At 40.3% G+C, this 19,274-nt stretch overlaps 3 protein-coding genes across 5 annotated transcripts in view; 2 read left to right on the forward strand and 1 right to left on the reverse strand.

Moving 5' to 3' along the window:
• Window positions 1-14,744, forward strand: part of Mmp2 (Matrix metalloproteinase 2) — a 106,640-nt gene extending 91,896 nt beyond the window's left edge. For both annotated transcript variants that reach the window (XM_002049255.4, XM_015173998.3), the window contains 5 exons: window positions 9,529-9,669; window positions 10,144-10,289; window positions 11,311-12,062; window positions 12,644-12,785; window positions 12,850-14,744. In XM_002049255.4, the coding sequence (XP_002049291.2) occupies window positions 9,529-9,669; window positions 10,144-10,289; window positions 11,311-12,062; window positions 12,644-12,785; window positions 12,850-13,391 (1,723 nt within the window). In that variant the 3' untranslated portion in view covers window positions 13,392-14,744. The remainder of the gene's footprint in view (window positions 1-9,528; window positions 9,670-10,143; window positions 10,290-11,310; window positions 12,063-12,643; window positions 12,786-12,849) is intronic.
• A 1,205-nt stretch (window positions 14,745-15,949) lies between these two features.
• Window positions 15,950-18,094, forward strand: LOC6625413 (alpha-tocopherol transfer protein). Of its 2 annotated transcripts, none has more exons than XM_002049254.4 (4): window positions 15,950-16,357; window positions 16,783-17,142; window positions 17,201-17,573; window positions 17,637-18,094. In XM_002049254.4, exons 2-4 carry the CDS (start codon window positions 16,820-16,822, stop codon window positions 17,889-17,891), a joined length of 951 nt encoding a protein of 316 aa, XP_002049290.1. In that variant the 5' UTR covers window positions 15,950-16,357; window positions 16,783-16,819; the 3' UTR covers window positions 17,892-18,094. The 2 variants fall into 2 exon arrangements, with proteins under 2 accessions (XP_002049290.1, XP_015029485.1); XM_015173999.3 differs by having other exon boundaries at window positions 15,955-16,273.
• GstT1 (Glutathione S transferase T1) lies at window positions 17,917-19,196 on the reverse strand. Its single transcript, XM_002049253.4, has 4 exons — window positions 18,885-19,196; window positions 18,697-18,799; window positions 18,315-18,631; window positions 17,917-18,254 (listed from the first exon to the last, which is right to left on the reverse strand). The coding sequence occupies exons 1-4, from the start codon at window positions 19,000-19,002 to the stop codon at window positions 18,106-18,108; spliced, it is 687 nt and encodes a 228-aa protein (XP_002049289.1). The 5' UTR covers window positions 19,003-19,196; the 3' UTR covers window positions 17,917-18,105.
• Between the last annotated feature and the right edge of the window lie 78 nt (window positions 19,197-19,274).

The following is a 19,274-nucleotide window of genomic DNA, read 5'->3' on the forward strand; positions in this document are numbered from 1 at the left end:
TGTGCAGCAAACTGACAGCGATGAATGTAAGCGATTTATTTTATGATTTATTGCGAATACTCATTGTATTCGCTGCCATGGATTTACTTCATGCACATATACATTAGTAAATATATATATATATATATATATGTATATATAGATGCGCATGTATGTCTAAGTGTATTTGTATTTGTGCCCATTTATTTGCCGCATTGTTAACACTTGCAAATCACTTGGCTGTTGCGATTTTCCGTGCGGAAATCCATTTCAACAAAAGAAATTTTTGAAAAAAAAAGTAAAAGTTTACTTTGATTTGCTGAGCTCTTCATAACTTGCAGATATTTGATCTAGTAAGTATTTTAGTATGAAAATGACTAGCTCTGCCAGAATATAATATAATTATTCAGTGGAAAATTTCTCACCTAGCTCATATATCATAGGACTCCTATGCTAACTATGCAATAGAGAAATCACCTGTTAAATGACTCAGTACAGTTTGCATACAGCTATATCTCCTTTGTAATACTCAAAACTACTTTTTTCAAGCTTGTCTGGAAATTGTTGCTACCCCTTTAAGGGCATTTACAATCAGGGAGAAACTGAAACAGTCTGAATTGTTTAAAAATTTAAATTCAATCAAGTGTCAAATTAGTGCGGATTTTTAATTTAAGCGTCCCTTTTTTTACTGCTATTTGCATTTTTTTTTTTTTTTGGTTGCCATTCGACTTATAAATAAAACATGTACCTGCCACTCAATTAAGAGCTCGGAGCCAACTGGACCTAGTGGGACAAGGAGCCTGGGAGGCGTGGCACTGCCAAGTGCCAAGAGTTACAAATCAAAATGTATAAAACATGCAATTTGTTTGCCAAAAAGTCACGCGTAAGTTGCGCCCCGCCCGCACTTCCGAACTACTCGAGGGATGAACTAAGAATAAGAATTTGACTTAGTCGAAGAAGGTCTGTGTTTGTGTGTGTCTGTGTGACGTGTCAAACTTTATGTAAATGAAGTGTTAAAGTTACGAAAAAGTGCAAAAGTGACAAAATAAACCGAACATTTTGTCTTGCTTTGACTCACTCAACCTGGGTGTGATGTTAGTTCGATTTGGTATCCATCACAACCTCCTTGAGTGAGCGATAGCAGGATAGAGTATCCACTAAGCCAACGCAATTGAGCATTAAGCAAACTAACTTTGCTTTGAGCACAAAAACGAAGGTGAGACTAAAGGAAGACAGTGTCAAATTTATACAGCACAATAGATGCTGTAATAATAGATGTAAAATATACAAATAGAAGTTTTTGTAGCCAGTTATCGAGTAACCCGGTTTGAATTCATTTGCGTCAGCTCGAACCTTCTCGGAAAGACAATTTCAAAGCTTTTCAGTACCAGTTCAACATCATATAATAAATACCCTGTTAGTTCTGCTGCTTCTCTTCTCTATATTTTTGCAGCCACTTAACATAGTGTTAACGTGCTGTTAACATTCTATTAAGACTTCTCAAGCTATACAGAACACTTGGGCAATAAAAGTTTGATGTGATTTCCAGATGAATATTATTTGTAAATCATAATATAAATTTTTCTTAAAAGCCAAATTATCTAATGCACCTTAGCTAATTTTTGAAAATATTAAAATACCATCTAATAACACAATTGGCCGTAATCTTAGCCCCGCTGCTGCTACATGCAAGCAAATTGCAATCAAAATAATGTGTAATGGGATGCCCACCCCAATATGCACGCCAAGTCATTGCCCACGGTCGAGATGCCCCAAATGGCTGCTAGAGCCTTAGGACAAAAGTCAAGCTGCGTATGCATAATAAAATTTTGAAATGCCAATTTAATAATGCTTAATGGCAAAAATCATTTTTGGTAATAAATTTATGAGCGCATGGCTAGATGTACACCACGTGTATGTGTGTTTGTACGTGTGTGTGTGTGTGTGTGTGTGTGTGTGTGTGCGTCTGCCCTCGGGGCAAGCACTCAAGTTGAAGCTATAGCATACTTCTAGGCACAAGCACAAAAAGGTGGGCAGCGCAAGGGAGTCTTGTGGCAAATATTTACCTTTTGAGAGGTTTTGCTCCCAACGCATGTGAAAATAACATTTGCAATTTCAAACACTTGAGACTTGTCGCCAGCTGCCAGCCCCAATACATGTGTGTGTGTGTGTGTGTGTGTTTGTGTGTGTCTGTCAATTTTGGCTCGTACTAATGACAATTTTCATTCCCATACATACACTTTTTTGTTGCTGTTGATGCTTATTACTCTAGTGGTTACATTGTGATTATTTATTAATTAAATTTGCGATGAGACAGCAGCTAAAGCAAATTCGTTTTATGTTTGTGTTGGGTTTTTGTGGCTGTCGGCTTTCGGCTTTCGGCTTTTGTAGGCTTCCCTCAGCTCGAACCGCAACACACAAAGCACACAGCTCTGGCCTATTATTTGAAGACTTAGCCCAGCTTTGTTGCGTGCGAGCAATTTTTTACAGCAATTTATTGACTTTATTTTCTAGCCCTTTTGGCCTGTCCAGCCTGTTCAACCTGACCAACCTGACCAACAAGCAGCCGCGGTCCGTCAGGCCCTGGCTCTAAATAATTAATATGCCAACTTGCAAGCTCAAGCGTAATTATCTGTACTCCATATACGAGTTGCCAGGACAGGTGGGCCGGTGCGCAAAGGACCTGAGTTATGTGCACTGCGCCCAGGTGACTCCAGCTGCAATAAATTGAAGTTTACAGACCCTTTAAAGGATCAACAAAATATGCTGACAATTATGAATGTGTGAATTGTGAATATGTGAAGCATATTAATCAAGAGTGGACTGTGCCTACGTGAGCTGAATAGCATCACATAGGAAAAACCTTCAGATAACAAACTGTTCTGTGGGAAAAAGTCTTTGGCAACCTCAGTTCAATGACAACCAAAAGTCGCTGAATCTTGCCAGGAATAAAACTATCACTTAAATGAACTATCATTAAATTAAAGTAATGAAATCGGTGTAACTCATTAAAAGGGAATGGCATTTTCAGAGAGAGCCCCTTGTATCATAATCGATAACCTTGTTATAGTTATCGCCCTGATCGACAGTAGATTAAAGTACAATTTAGCAATACTATCTATTTATAATTCTGACAACTGATAAGGCAAAAGTAACACCAATCCCTCGCTGCATTCCGTTTCCTTTTCGTTATCTACAAATGCACTAATTAAAATTATCTTAAAAACGTAAAACGCGTGCAATCTTTCGAACGGTCTAAATTCAGTAAACAACAGGGAAGGTTAAAAAATATGATTTTAAGACTTTTGCTGTGGAACATACTGACAGCGATGCTGCAGCTGTGTCCAATAAATCCACAATATTCATATTCATACGGCACAGATAATCATTATCAACCAAACCAAATGGAACATCATATTCAATGATGCGCAAAAAAGGAATTAAAAGAAAGTTGTGCTCTTGAGAGAGTACGCAAAATGAATAGATACAAAGAGAAAGTCCCAATGTATTCTTTTAATTCAAAAATGTATTATAAATTTGAAGACTTTCACATAAGTTGAGTCATATATTTTAAGGAGTTTTTTATTTAAAGTACAAATAGCAACATCTTTAATAAGAAAAGAATTACCCCGTATTAACCCCTTTGGCCGAAAGGTGACGGTAAATCAAAAGCCTTTGGCTGCCATTCCTCACTTGCCGGCATGTCACCATTACGCCAAGCTGTGACAGCCTATCACAGTCATGTCACAAAGTATTCACACACATACGCGCACAATATTTTGATTAAAATTGCAGGTACAATCTGCGACCTGTGTGTGTGTGTGATCTGTGGTGTGGGATCTCTGTGTATGTGTGTGTATGTGTGGGTGACGACTGCTGCTGCTGTCTGTCTGGCAACGATTTGTTCGCCCTTCGTTGCCAATTGATTGAATTGAGCACATTGAGCCATGAAATGTTTGCCCGACGGCTAACAACTAAATCACCGTTGGCAGCTTTGCATGTTTTTTGCAACGTCTAAGAAGAGTCCGTGACTTACAAATGTTGGGGTGAACTAGAGATACTACGTACTCCAACAAAATAATAAAAACAATATTAAATAATGATTCTGTTGTTCGTACTTTGGTTTATTTATTTATATTCATTAAATATGCTATAAAATGAACATAACTGCAATCGCACAACTAATTTGAACAATTTGATGCTTCTTACCGCAGACAAATAATTACCAAAGTCTTTGGGAGTGTAAATTTAATTAAATGCTATATAAATCAGATTGGGCTAGACTATAATTATAGGTATTAAATTATAATTAATTTTTTAATAAAAATAACAATAATTGTTATCTTTTTATCGTATGCTGTTTGGGCACAATTACAATAGCATGTTACAAGCTTTGTGCAGGCAGCGCATATCACATGCACGTTAGCAATTACAGGGTATTGGAAGCTGGCGTAATAGAAAATGCCTCTGGCCGCTGACTGCAAGCGTAGACAACGTTGGCGTTGGCGGTGGCGCATTCTGCAATTTTTCCTGAATCGCATAGATTTTTCTTGGCGTAGCGGAGACAATTTTGTGCACATTTTCGCCAGAGTTTTACTCTTTTTTTTTTCCTCCTATAAACTTCCGTTGAAAGTTTCGCTGGATATTTCTCCTTTATTTTTTTTTTTTTATTTTTTTTTTTGGTTTTGTTGTCAGACAGCTATCGAAAAAGTTTTCGGCAATGTTTGGCCAAGAGCGTAGCGAACTAACAAAATGAGTTTATTTTTTGCTTAATTTCGCACAAATTAAAAACGTCGAATCCGGCTCAGTTACGGCTCCAAAAATCTGTAGATAGAAAAAGCAAGAGGAAGAAGCACAGAAGCAAGATTGAAAAGAAGGCAAAGTTTAAGCTGCATGCGTTTTGCTGGGAAACAGCAATTTTTCGTCTCGCAAACTTTTTGACGGCACTGTATGGCAGCTATAATAAATATATACTATATGCGTACATGTGCATATGTATGTGTGTGCGTAAATTACATAATTTTTATTAAGAGTTTTGGTAGATATCGTATGCTGCCTTCTGAAAAAACGTCGATATCACGAACTTAGCCGAACTTATCGGGCATTCAATGTGTTGGCAAACTGCTTAATGCGGCTCTCATATAAAAAAGCGTAAGCTGAGCAGATTTCAAATTTCAGGAAGCCGAAAGCGTTTCGCTTTACGCTTAAATAAAAACTGGATTATGGTTGGCCACAACCGCCAAGAGCGCCATTAAATGCGGGGGCCACAAGATGTACACAAGTCGCTGATAAAAAGTATTAAATGACGGGGTACTTAAGTCTTTGTTGGTTTTTTAAAATCTCGACGGTGAGGCACCAAATTACATTCTCTTCCAGGGTTATGTTTCGAATTTGAAATATTCAAGTTCGTTAAAATGCAAAAGGCTTAACAATTAGATTAAAGTTAATCTATGTAGATATATTACTTGGCAAACATAATGTAGATTATGCTCTTTAAGTATCTGGTCCTTCGTCTAAATTATATTCTGTTCCAGTTATGGTATATTTCGAATTGGAAACGTTGTTCTAAAAAGATTATAGTTGATTTATGTTGGATTATAACTTGACTGCCAGAATTTAAATGCTAATTAATTATTTAAACAAAATATACACATATATAAAACAAAAATAAAATATGTATAAAACGAACTTAAAAACATATAAAAAATATTTAAAAAATAGCAAAAAATGAATTGAATTAATGCCTAAGTTCGATTCATTAAGCACATTTTCGTTGCATTTTACAATGTTCACAGCTCGCTAAGATAAAATAGATTGAAACTTGGATTACAAACCAATTGCAGGCTTAGTGCTCAGTGAATGTTATTTAAGTAAATGTTTTAATAAATTATCTAACTTATTTACATGACACCGTTCTGTATTCAAGTTCCAGTTCCTCCTTCCTAGCAAATTTTTGTAAAGCACTCAAAGCTCGGGCTAGAACTTTAAATGATTTATAAATACTGCAACTACCTTTGAAAGAATTGTTAGCCACCAATGTGCTGTTAACATGCATTACCCCAGCATGCCCCCACCACGCCCACCCTTGCCCCAACCTAAGTAATTTTGTCTGCCGCCTGCCGCCTGCCGCAGCCTATTTGAAATGAAGCGAATGAACTCGCGCAGCCATTTGGCTAATTGTTCAGTTTGTTTTACGTGTAAGGCAACAAATTGGCCAAAGCACACGTTTGCCAACGGCAGCAGGAGTCCAGAGGTAGTCGAAGCCCGCATTGACAGTGACATGACCTGCCCTGCCCCCTCCCTCGTGTCGTCCCTCGTCACTAGCTAACATTTAGTGAGGCGGGTTTCATAATAATTTAAATGCTCGGCACACAAAGTGACATGGCAAAGACAAACAAAGGTCAAACAGAGGCTACTGTTGCTGCTGCGGCTGCTTTTACTGCGACTGCTCCTGCAGCTGGAAATGGCTACGTGACAGGACGCAGTGCAATGGCTCGCATTTAAATCCAAGCGCAGTAGCAACAAAATTAGCACGACAAAGGGACTCACCAGCTAGATGGTTAGGACTGGGTGTTGTGGTGAGGAGCAGCTGGTCGAAGGGGTGTACTTGAGGCAACTGGGCGTAGTGCAGTTAATTTGCCATTGCAAAGCAACAGCAAACGCTGAGCAAATAGCAAACGAGCCGCGTCAACAGCAGAAGCAGCAACAGGAGCAGGCTCTCTCTCTCTCTCTCCATATGCTGGGCCTGTGGAACTGCCTCCTGCCTCCTGCCTCTTGCGGCCTGCCCGCTGCCTGGACAAACGGATCAACAACTAAGCAAACAAATGGCGTTGCAATTGAGCACGTTTTGGGCAAAGCGCTCGGAATCACAGTCAAACGTCGTAGCCCAATGGAAATGAACTGCGACACGAACTGGACACAGGACACAGGAAAAAAAGGACACGGCACACCAGACTCCACTCAACACAACCCAAGCGAACTGAACTGAACTGAGCTAAACTGAGGCTGAGCTGGTTGGGTCATGCAGAAGCCGGCTTCAATTCAACGTACGTGTGGCTAATGATGTTGCAGTCAGTTACAGGCAGACAGTCAGCTTCAGCTTTCGATTCGGATGCAGATGTGAATGCGAATGCGAATGCGAATGCGATGCCTTGACTTGACTTGACTTGGCGACGTGTCAGCTGGGCCAATGGTTACGCACAATTTGATTGGAAAATGTGGGCAGCAATAACTAGAAACTGAACCACTTAAGTGCCCACAAACTAAAATGCCACATGGCACAAAATACGCATACGCACCGTATCCCACAAATAAGAAACTACGAGCTATGCCAGTCACAAAAGCCGGCACTAAAAGCCAGCTAAACGTTGCCAGGCCAAAAAAAAAAAAAAAGAAAATGAATACTGAAAAAAAAAATAGATGTGAAATTAAGAAACAGAGGACAAGAGCAGCTGCCCAGGCAAGCGTCCTGCTAGCACAGGCCCGAGGACTTTAGGTAAACCATACACACACACACACACACGCACGCACAGATATACCGCAAAACAATACAACTAAATGTGTTCAAGTCAAGGAAGTCCGATGAAAAGATACCCTGTACAGGATTCGCATTGGCATTCATTCAAAAATGTTTTCTGAAAAAGCTTTCTTGTTTATTGTCCGTTATTAATGGAATATTCAGTTCTTAAATACTGCATTGCAATGTGTGGACATACAATATTTGGTATGTCTTCATCTCTAGAGTTCAACTCTTTTGGGGCTTGAGGGGCATGCTTACCAAAAATGTAAATATTCAACAATTTTATGCATTCCCTATTTAAGAAGCGAAAGGACATATACAAAACTTGGCATCACTTGCTTTGCTTGTTTTCGATATATGCGCCAAGAAACTAGGCTGCAAATCGATATATATCTACTTATCGTAAACTATCGAAAAGCCTGTCATATCTAAGATAAGCGCCTGACAGACAAGTCCGCATGGCTTTATAAACCCAGCTCGTCATCCCGATCAAGTGCATGTACACTTTATGGGAACGAACATGCTCTTTTCTGCCCCCCTTAAATAAATTTGCACAACTTCATTATACCTATTTTTTTCGTGCCCATTTTCAATGGGTACATGGTCTCTAAAAAGAGAGAGAAAAAAATATAACGAAAGCAGGACGAAACTTTTTGCTTTAGTTAAGAGCAACAGACGGCTACGCCCGGTCTGCAATGGCATAAAAGAAACATAACTAATTTGCATAAAATGTGAAAAACATGCTGCCCATATAGAGCCAAGCAACGGCCAGAGGCGGACTCTACGGGCGGGTCGGCGGGATTCCGGCCTGCTGCCAACTTCTCGCCGTCCAAGCGAGGAAATCGAGTAAAAGTCGTAAGTGAAGAGTTGCGCGTGCTGGTCCGTGTAGTGCAGGTAAATTTGCAGACTACTTTTGGCAAACAATTTTACCTAAAAGTAGTGAGCTAAATGAAAACGCCACGCCCCCTCCACATACACTGCACGCCCACCGGTCGGCAAAACGCCCCAACCATACACTTCAACTAACTTGTCTATGCGGCAAAACAAAAGATATTTTTGCATCACAAAGTGAAAGTTATGTGTCTGTGTGTGTGAAGGGGTATGAGTGTGTGTGCGAATCTGTGTGTGTGTGTGTGTGTGTGTGTTTGTGTCGTACCCTCATATTAGCGGTTTGAATCTTTTGCAACATGACCACGTTGAAACAAAGTTCTAGGCCAAATTGTCAGCGAACAATGTGCAAAGTGTGTCCACTCTAAAGTGTCCTGTGAGTGTGTGTGTGTGTGTGAGTGTGTGTGTGTGTGTGTATGTGTGTGTGATGGTGCGTGTTTGAGTGAGCTTATTGGGTATGCGCTTTGAAGTACGAGTTTCAACTGAAATCTGTGATAAAAAGAGTTGCCACCCTGACAAAAACTGAATTCGTTGAAATATGCGACAACTCTTCTTCTTCGCTTCCAGTATAACAAATTCCGTTGTCCAAATGAAATTGCTTGCTTTTCCATAATACATGCAACATTTTTTAAGCTGTACAATACGTGCATGAAAAAATGTTTTAAAAGATTCCGAAATTCAATGAATTTTTTGTATTTTGACATAAGTATTTTATACAATTTAGTTCTGGAGCTATATGACAAAGAGTTGCATACGTTTGGAAATCCATTTTTGTTCTTTGATAAAATTCCATTATGTCTCGCTGATAATGCTTTTGCTTAGCATGCAAACTCTTTAATAGAGTGTTGCTACTCCCATAAAAATGCATTGAAAAAAGTTACAATTCTAGACTTTTATACACTTATTCAATTTTTTATACAATTTCTGTGATATCAAGAAAATTCACATAAAACTTTCATAATTAATTAATTTAATTTTATATTTAAATAGCACTTTTATTTATTTACAGACTCGAATACATTTATATTCTAACTTTGAAATGTTTTTTTTTACCAACATTTCTTTTTTACAATATTTTTATTATATAACTTAAGTCGAAACCCTTTACTAATTTAACTTTTGTGCATTTGTATTCGTTTCAGTTTGGTGAACCAATCGATGCCGGAAGCGGGCAAAATACGAATGATGGTGGCTCGGGCATTGCGCGTGTGGGAGAATAATTCCAAGTTGACATTTCGCGAAGTGTATAGCGATCAGGCGGATATACAAGTTCTGTTTGCACGGTGCGTATAAAAGAGGGTTGTGGGAGAGTGGTGCGGGGGGACCATGTACTCGGGCACCTCGTGCAGACCGTAAAAAGAAGCATTCTTTAATGCCATAAAGATGGGCAGCGTGGGCAAAAGCACATAAAATTGCACTTAAAACCAGGCAACGATAAATAAGCCAAGTATTAAACCATGAAACCAATGCTGATGATGATGATGACGACAACGTGGGGTTGGCTGGAGTTGGGTTTGGATGCAGCCCGACTGCCAATTTCAAATCAAAGAGTTTATGTGTGTGGGTGTGGGTGTGGGTGTGTGTGTGTGTGTGGGTATTTTCTTAGATAAGTCGCGCATAGGATTTATTATGTTTGCAGCCTCGTAACTTCAATGCCATTGAATTGACTAATCAAAGCTCCGCCACAAGCAACTTCCAACCTCATAAACAGCTGCGCTCATCAACTGCCAACTTTCTTCTTTTTTGCTCTTTTGCAGGCGCGATCACGGCGATGGCTATAAATTCGATGGACCCGGCCAGGTGCTAGCGCATGCCTTCTATCCGGGCGTGGGGCGCGGCGGCGATGCGCATTTCGACTCGGAGGAGACGTGGGAGTTCGATGCCAGCAACGATGATAGTCGTGGTGAGTGGGCAGCAGCTGCTGCTGCGGTCGCTAAATTTAGTTGGCAGACGCAATGCATAAATTATTAACATTAGAAAATAATGCACAATAATAACAATAATAATAATAATAATCATCGGCAGCCGCAGCCGCAGTCGCAGCCACAACAGCTGTGGATGCAGCGCCTGTTGTTGCGGTCAGGTCGTGGCTAAAAGCCTGCGGGCAAATTGCAGGCGCCAAAACCGCAGCCGCTCTGCCAGTTGCAAGTGGCAAAATCAATAAACGTTGCATACGCAACGGCGCACGGACCCGCGACTGGCGCCGGCTGACTGCATGCGTTTTGTAATTTAGCGCTATAAATTGTGACCCTAGCAACAGACCCAAGCCGTAACCCCAAGCAGACCCCAGCCAGAATCCAGTGTCGACATTTTTAATGGTTTTTAATGCCAATAAAAAATTGTCAGCATGACGCGTGACGTTGGCAAACTCTGCAAGCGAACAATCTCTCAATACCCTGTAAACATAAAATCCATAAAGTGTGCATGATAACACATAACTTTATGTTAAAGCAACTTCATTTTGTGCACTCAATAACCTAAAAAAAAGAAAGCTGTTAATCTACTTTCAAGAACATGACCAATCTTTAGGTCTCGTTCAGGCGACTTCGAACAGTTTTTCATTCCTATCCTCTATCTATTTATTCCTATCCGCCAGGTTAGTTTGCCTTGTGCCCAATCGACCATTGCCTCGCTCTGTTAAACTAAATGTTACTAAGCCAGCAACACTGGTATTACAGTAAATGTATTGGGGATTCGTTGTCTTAAGCTAAAATCCGCCCTAAAATACTCTTTAACTCCCTATAGAACATCTCAAAGTCGAGCTCACCCGCCTCTTGCCTTGCAACTTGTGTTTTTCATTGTTAATGTTGCAACGTCGCCATTTTTATGCCACTTACAATGTCGTCAAGACGACGGACGCGTTGTTGTCTTTTTGCCTGGTCGCTGCTGCCATTAACCAATCGCATGTTCTTCCATTTTTACAGGCACCAACTTTCTGAATGTGGCGCTGCATGAACTGGGGCACTCGCTGGGCCTGGGCCACTCATCTGTCTCGGATGCGGTCATGTTTCCCTGGTATCAGAACAATGAGGTCGATGGCATATTGCCCGATGATGATCGGAATGGCATACAGGAGCTGTATGGTGCCAAGGATAAGGTTTGGGGACCTTATCGACCGCAACCGACAACCAGCACCACCACAACAACAACAACAACAACTACAACGATGCGCTCGCTCACTTACTACCCACAACAGCGGCCTAACTATAACTATCCGAACTATTATCCCAACTATTATCCGAATAGAGATCGTACGCGTGATAGAGAGCGTGAGCGTGAGCGTGAACGTGAGCGCGAAGAGCGACAGCGTGAACGAGATCGTCAACGTGAGGAGCGAGAACGAGAGCGTGAGCGAGAAATCGAACGTGAACGAGAGCGTGAACGTGAGCGAGAACGAGAGCGTCAACGGGAACGAGAACGAGAACGCGATCGACAGCGCGAGTCCCAGACAACAACAACAACAACAACAACAACGAGAGCTCCAATAACAACGAGAACGACATTAGCAGCGAGAAGAGCCGCAGCCACACAACCAACTCACAGACCATACAACTACCCCACTGTGCATCGGCACAATAAACCGCACAAACCGCGCAAACCGAAGCCTGACAGTTGCATGACCAGCTACGATGCCATCTCCATGATACGCAGAGAGTTGTTCATCTTTAGAGGACAGGTGAGTGACAAAGTGAAAAATAACGTGTGCCATTTTATATAATTATAAAATTGGTATAATATTTTAGCCAAAATCCTCACAAGCTATTCTTGCAAAAGAAGCACGCATTCATTTTTTTCTGTAAGAAATTTAAAAAAAGAAATTTTAAAGATTCTTAAATCCTGAAAATTGGTCCCTAAAAAAGAAAATTCAAGTTATCAAGTTCAAACATTTTTATTAATTTTCGTTTTCCAAAATTTGAGTACATTTTATATAATTATAAGGTGTATTACATATTATACATAAATATGCATATTAAACAAATTCAACTTTTTGGCATATTAATATACTTAAAATTCAAAAGTATTTCAATAAGTTTCAAAAAAAAAAACGTACTTGAAGGAATGCAATTTGAAGCATTTAAATAATGGAAATAATATAAGTACTTAAAAAGTTTCTCGATTTAAGGGAAAATGGATTCTTAAATTAATATCATAGGGGCTAAGATATATAAGATATATATTTATATAAATAATAACCATATCGTGAAGCTCTTGACCATAAATTAATTATTCTGACTATATTATCTCTTATGCTTGCAGTTCCTGTGGCGCATAGGTGCTAGGGGCTTATACAATGGCTATCCGACGGAAACTCGGCGTCATTGGGCCGCACTGCCCGAGGATTTCAACAAGGTGGACGCAGTCTATGAGAATCAACAGCGTCAGATTGTCTTCTTCATAGGTGAGCAGCATTCGAAATCTACCTTGACCAATCTCTATTAAGCGATATACCTATTGCCGTGCAGGTCGACAGTATTACGTCTTTGATTCGGTAACCCTGGCGCCGGGCTATCCTCAGCCTTTAACCAGCTTGGGCTTACCGGCCACACTCACCCATGTGGATGCTGCCTTTGTGTGGGGCTACAATAATCGCACATATTTAACAAGTGGCACCCTGTACTGGCGCATCGATGACAACACGGGCACGGTGGAGCTGGATTATCCGCGCGACATGTCCATTTGGGCGGGCGTCGGCTACAATATCGATGCGGCGTTCCAATACACAAACGGCAAGACCTACTTCTTTAAGAACTTGGGCTACTGGGAGTTCAACGATGATCGCATGAAAGTCGCACACGCTCGCCCCAAGCTCTCCTCCCGCATGTGGATGCAGTGTGCGCGCAGCGTCAACGATGTCGACGAGGAGCAGCGCTGGACGGCGCCACTGGTATCCGGCGCCAATGAGACGACAGATGGCAGCTCTGGGGCGGCCAGCCCGAGTCAGCAGCGGCATAGTATAATGGGCTTTCTTGTAGTTGCACTCACCTGCTTAGCCTGGCGTAGTTAAGATTGGAAATGGAGTTGATCTATAAAAGTTTAGGCATAGGTTTAAGCTTAGTTTAAGGCAGAGGTTCTCAAAACATTACGTTAAACGCCCATTTTTATAAAAATTGATTATTTCCTCTACTTAACGCATCTTAATAATCACATTAAATTATCGAGTCTTATCTTGTTTCTGTGCCCTTTACCGCCCATACACGTGTTGGCGGTATCGTTTGCTTTTGAGAAAGACTGGTCTCACCCATCAGACATCCCCATATATATATATATATATCGATACATATAAATTTAACCTATATACGGTGTGTATAACAGCTCTACTGTCAGACAGTAGATCGCTTCAATCTGCACCCAGAAGATAGAACACGCAGCGGCCTTACAAATCTTCTACAAAAAACTCATCACTTATAAAATGTATCCTTTTCGGATAGAAATACATCAAAAGAAAAACTAACTAAAACTTGCCAGACGCCATATATGCAACAGAATAGCAGGATTGTTTATTTTCGTAACGCATCATATAAATTTTATTTTATAAAGTTACGGGTTCTATGCATGATAATCTATAGATATATAGTTTTATACCGAATACAGATGAGAATTTCTCGAATTTTCTCAGCCACCACTGCCTTATATAATTAAGTACAGTATTGCTTCATATGAACGAACCGATTGGCCCGAGTCCTAGTAGCTATGATCTGCCCGCATTTGTTTTGTGTTTTTAATTTGGTTGTTAAAAAAAACAAAAAACCTTTCTAATTATTTATATTTAAATAATTGTGGGATTCCTGAAACTGATTTAGATGTGATCTAGATTTCGTAAAACCAAAATAAGCTAAGGCGCGAAAGCACAAAATACCGAATTAAAATGTGAAAACTATTTTTAAGCCTCTTAATAATAACTTTTTGCTTGAAGAGTATTTAATTTTTTACTTATAATATTTTAGCTGCAATTTAAACATTTTCAGCTCCCTTTCTATCTCCATTTTCTTCACTCCCACAATAAATAAATAAATTTTTAACTAAAACTTGAAATATTTAAATGACATCAGAATATACGCAAGCACCAAGTAAGCAAACGAAGCTAAATCAAATCTAAATCACCTAGAGCTGATTTCGTTAAGTCTTCCAGTGTGACCTCTATTTCCGTAAGTTTTCTGGTCACACTGCACTTTTGAATGGAACAGCTAAGCGACGAAATCTAAAGCAAATCAAAACTAATTCAGGAATCCCACTAATGTGATATTATAATAAAATTGTATATGTGCGATTCAACAATGAACCATAAAAAAAACATTCAAGAACAAAACCACTTATAAACAATTCGAATTATTACATTTATTAGAAATATATTTTGATAGTATTAGTTCATTACATCTGTATATTTGTATCCTTTTAAAAAAAAAAAAAAACACCCATTTAAGCTGAATATTTCCTTTCATACATATTTTGCTGAGATAAATAAACGCAGTCATTTGCGAAATACACTGAGTAAATATTTGTAAATCTTATTATTCGGTTCCCATTTCGTAACTCTATAATTATACTTTTTTATATCCTATAATATTCCGAAATATCAAAAACAGTTAGTTTTGATCATTGTGGATAGTTCTTAGAAATCCCATAATTATTGATTGATATAGTTGGTTATTGGGATGCCACTGACTGTTTAAAGACGGGAAGGAACTATTTAATTGAAAGGGATTTGCCTTAAATGTAACCATCAAGTATTTTCTGATATCGCTTGATGTATGACAAAAAAACTATAAAATATGATGTAATCTGGCAAGCATATGAAAACCATTTCGATATCGTGTTTGGTTTATTGTTTATATCAAAGGTGAATGATAACAGAGTGCACAGATTGTGCAGTAAACTGATTCGTCAGCTTTGACAAATCAAATTGCTTTTGTATCGCTTCATGACGAGTTTTACGATCTTTTAAATTTATGTGAAAAAAAAACTCAAGTACGGAGCCTTTTTTTCGAGGTAATGAACCTTGTTGTCAAACTATGAGTATTTTATGTTCCCTGGCCAGTTCCCCGTGTTTTATATAGTATGAAAAGCTTTATGAACGTGTATCTACTAAATACGATAACAAATGATAATTAGTTGGGCTACGTAAAAATGTAGCAAGCCAAAAACTCTATTTAAGTAAAAAAACAGATGTATCATGTTTAACGATAATGCCCTTATCTAGCGCTATAGACAGGTAAATAAAAATGCTTTAGATATATATATATATATAAACGTATATATATTACCGATAACTGATAGCTGGGGCAGTGACAGTTAAACAATTGAAGCCGGAAGAGAGTCAAAAAATGTGTTATTTATAGATCTGTTTAATGCATGGACTCTATAATCGGTAAATATTCACGGATTGCCTGCTGTAACTGTTCGAGTGATAGCTTTATAATGTCCACTTAAATGTTACATATATAAAATTACAGGCTTTTGTTATCTTATCTTGTATTTAATGTCGTTTGACACAAGGTGCTGAATTATTATTGTAACAATCGCTCGGCAGACACAGAACAGAGCAGAAGCTCAAATTCTCCCGCTCAGTTGCACTCGGGGCTTCAGTCTTTCGGCCAGCACTTGTGTGATATATTCAATATTGTCATTATTGTCCATGCGTCATGGCCCGTGACGACACCATCAAGAGAGAGTGTCCCGAAACCGAGTCCCCCGAGCCCGAGCCCAAGCCCGAGCCCGAGCACGAGCACCCAAAAAGCAGATCCAAAAACGCCAATCGTGCAACCGGAGCGTTGACAGTCGCGCATAGACCACAGTCGAGGGCAGTAGCACAAAGTGGTTCAATATTTAAATACGGACGTAAATTATACGGCTATCCATATCTATGTGCATACACCTACACAGCAATACGTACGTCGGCCCAGATACATACATACATATATAAATATATATAAATTCATATATATAACTGCTTATATTAAATTAGAGACAATTGTGAGTAGAGGTCGAGCAGCAGTGGAAATTGTGCAAAGCTTTCCGCCGCCTAGTTAAAGACAAGTCAGGGCCTGCACTGGTATATATATATATGTATAAATAGATATCGCTTAGGACTGAACTCAAACGGCATTGATAACGCCCACCTTGTCTTGGCTATGACTAGGCCTTAAGCAAATGCTATTAACTGTGAACGCAGAATCTAATCAATAGTGCTTAATGTGTGGTGTTGGCTCCAAGGGCTTGTCCAATCTATGACGAATCTGGTTCGGTAAATTCTAGCACCTGGTTGCCTTAGTCTATATCTAATCGCTGCACGCAAAAACCATGACAGCTTCAAATTGCCCGGAAGTTCACTTTTGACTATTATCTATCGATCGCCTAGAACAAATTTCAATAAATCAAAACTCTATGTGTATTATCAGATAAGTGAGCCCACCCGAAAACCGTACCGCCAAAATCATGTCGACCAATCAGAGCAACGAAGATAATGCCATACGTCCGCTGTGCGCTGAGCTGGCGCTGAAGGCGCAACAGGAGCTGGGCGAGGTGCCCGAACGTGTGCCCGAGGACATTGAGACGGTGCGCACATGGATCTCAAAGCAGCCGCATCTGAAGGCACGCCAGGATGCGCAATTTCTGGTCGCCTTTCTGCGCGGCTGCAAATACAGTCTGGAGAAGACCAAGCTCAAACTGGACAACTTCTATGCCATGCGTGGCGCGGTGCCGGAGCTATACAAGAATCGTTTTGTGGGCGAGAAACAGCTCAACATCATCAAAACTGCGTAGGTTCTGTTATGACTAGAAATTTAGCCAGTTTTCATATATTTTGTATCCCTGCAGCTGCCTACTACGGCTACCCCAACCACTGCAGTTGGACGGTCCGCGCATACATATCTCACGCTATGGTCAGTATGATTCCAACAAGTATTCCATTGCGGAGGTCATGCAGGTTAACACCATGCTCGGCGAGATCCAAATAAGAGAAGATGACAATGCGATGGTCTGTGGTTTCGTGGAGATAATTGACATGAAGGGCATTACCACTGGCCACATGTTCCAATTCGATGCGGTGCTGATCAAGAAACTGGCCGTGCTGGGCGATAAGGCGCTGCCCTATAGACCCAAAGGTTTCCACTTTATCAATGCACCAACCATGGCCGAGAAGGCAATGTCCATAGCCAAGAGTTTAATGAGCGACAAGATACGCAAGCGGGTAAGTCGAGATAGCAATAACAAATCTTATGAATATATATATATATCTATAAATCCTTTTTAGTTCCATATACACTCTAAACTGGAAACACTTTATAAGCACGTGCCCAAGGAATGCCTGCCCATTGAATACGGCGGCACAAATGGCAATATACAGGATGTTGTCGATATCTGGACGCAAAAGCTGTTGGACTATACGGACTTCTTCCAGCAGGATGCGATATATGGTACAAATGAGAAACTGCGACGCGGACAGCCCATCAATTCCGAAACACTTTTCGGCATCGAGGGCTCCTTTCGCAAATTGGACATTGATTAGTTTATACATTTGATAGTAGTACATATTTTAACAATAAATAATTATTTTTTTAATGTCGTAGCAAAAGAAAAATCGATTAAAGCACAAACAACAAGTAGGTTAATTTAAAATAAGACAGACAAAAAAAAAAACCAAAATAATATTAACTGGGCAGTATATATAATGCATACGCAGTCGTAAGGGGCAAAGGCCAAGCAGAGCTGTCTGGAACAGCTTAAAGCTTAGCCCGGACTGGCTGCTTGGACTTTTTCTGAACAAATTCATAGGCCACATCATGATAAGGCTGGGCCGCATCGCGCACACGCTGCAACCATTTGGCCACCTTGGGAAACTGTCGCTCATTTACATTGTACTGGCAGAGCTCTGGAAATTATGATATGGCATATTAGTGAAGCCTAGCGGCGAACCTGTTGATACACTTACTCAGCTGTTCGATTTCGGAAGCGCCTAATAAATCGGCAACGGTCAGCTTATTTCCGACCAAGAACTCCTCCTTCATCCAGAGGTGCTCCAACGCACCCAATGAGCTTTCAACATCTTTCAAAAGCTTTTCGGCCACCTCTGGCTTAGGCTTAGCGGCCAGTCCATTGACGGGAAGCAGCCAGCCCTTGATGAAGTATGTGCCACAGGGCACACGGACATTTATATGCTGCCACTCCATGCACTCATCCACACGTGCACGTGCCTGCAGGCCTTTCGGATAAAGCTGTTCACTCAGTTGGTTTTTATCCGAGAGATAGCTGCAATGATGCAAGTTATTTGTATTATTTTCTGTTGACCTTTGGCACTTGGTGTGAAGACATACCGTATCATGGCCACGCTCTCGGATAGCTGGAAATCGCCATCCACCAGTGCCGGCACCTTCTGGAGGCGATTGATCTTTTTGTACTCATCGGTCAATTGCTCGCCTGCAACAACAACAACAACAACAACAAGAACAACGAAGTTCAGTTTGATTTGCCGGCCTGCGGCGTCAGGTGCAGTTGAACTCACGTTTGCGCAGCGCCACGGGGCAGTCTTCGAATGGGGTTTTACACAATTTGAGCGCCAGCCACAGTGCACGCGATGGCGGCGACAAAAAGTCATAATATAACTTAATAGCTTGTGCCATGTTGATGAATTGAACCGGACAAATTTCTTCGCGGCGATCAAATCAGCTGCGTTACAAAGTCCAAAATAGCCTGCTACACAACACTAATTCGTATTAAAGTCGTTTGTTAGCACTGCTATTGCGCGCCTATACAGCTGTCCCGCTCACACCTATAACTAGTTAAATAAGAAGTTGCGCGCTCTCAATGAAAATTTGAAATGCAGAGCAAAATATAATTTCAATGTAAAATATTCCTACATCTGAGCTGACATAATTTGTCATTTAAAAATGTC

The sequence above is a fragment of the Drosophila virilis genome, chromosome 5 (assembly GCF_030788295.1).
Source record: "Drosophila virilis strain 15010-1051.87 chromosome 5, Dvir_AGI_RSII-ME, whole genome shotgun sequence".
In the NCBI taxonomy this organism is placed as follows: Eukaryota; Metazoa; Arthropoda; class Insecta; order Diptera; family Drosophilidae; genus Drosophila; species Drosophila virilis.

What these genes read in the sequence shown, in the direction of transcription:
- LOC6625413 (XM_002049254.4), top strand. Translation starts at nt 16,820, where the DNA reads ATGTCGACCAATCAGAGCAACGAAGATAATGCCATACGTCCGCTGTGC. An exon ending in CTCAACATCATCAAAACTGC is followed by an intron (nt 17,143 to 17,200) that starts GTAGGTTCTGTT and finishes GTATCCCTGCAG; the next exon opens with CTGCCTACTACGGCTACCCC. An exon ending in GCGACAAGATACGCAAGCGG is followed by an intron (nt 17,574 to 17,636) that starts GTAAGTCGAGAT and finishes AATCCTTTTTAG; the next exon opens with TTCCATATACACTCTAAACT.
- GstT1 (XM_002049253.4), bottom strand. Translation starts at nt 19,002, where the DNA reads ATGGCACAAGCTATTAAGTTATATTATGACTTTTTGTCGCCGCCATCG. An exon ending in CCCCGTGGCGCTGCGCAAAC is followed by an intron (nt 18,800 to 18,884) that starts GTGAGTTCAACT and finishes TTGTTGTTGCAG; the next exon opens with GCGAGCAATTGACCGATGAG. An exon ending in TTCCGAAATCGAACAGCTGA is followed by an intron (nt 18,255 to 18,314) that starts GTAAGTGTATCA and finishes CATAATTTCCAG; the next exon opens with AGCTCTGCCAGTACAATGTA.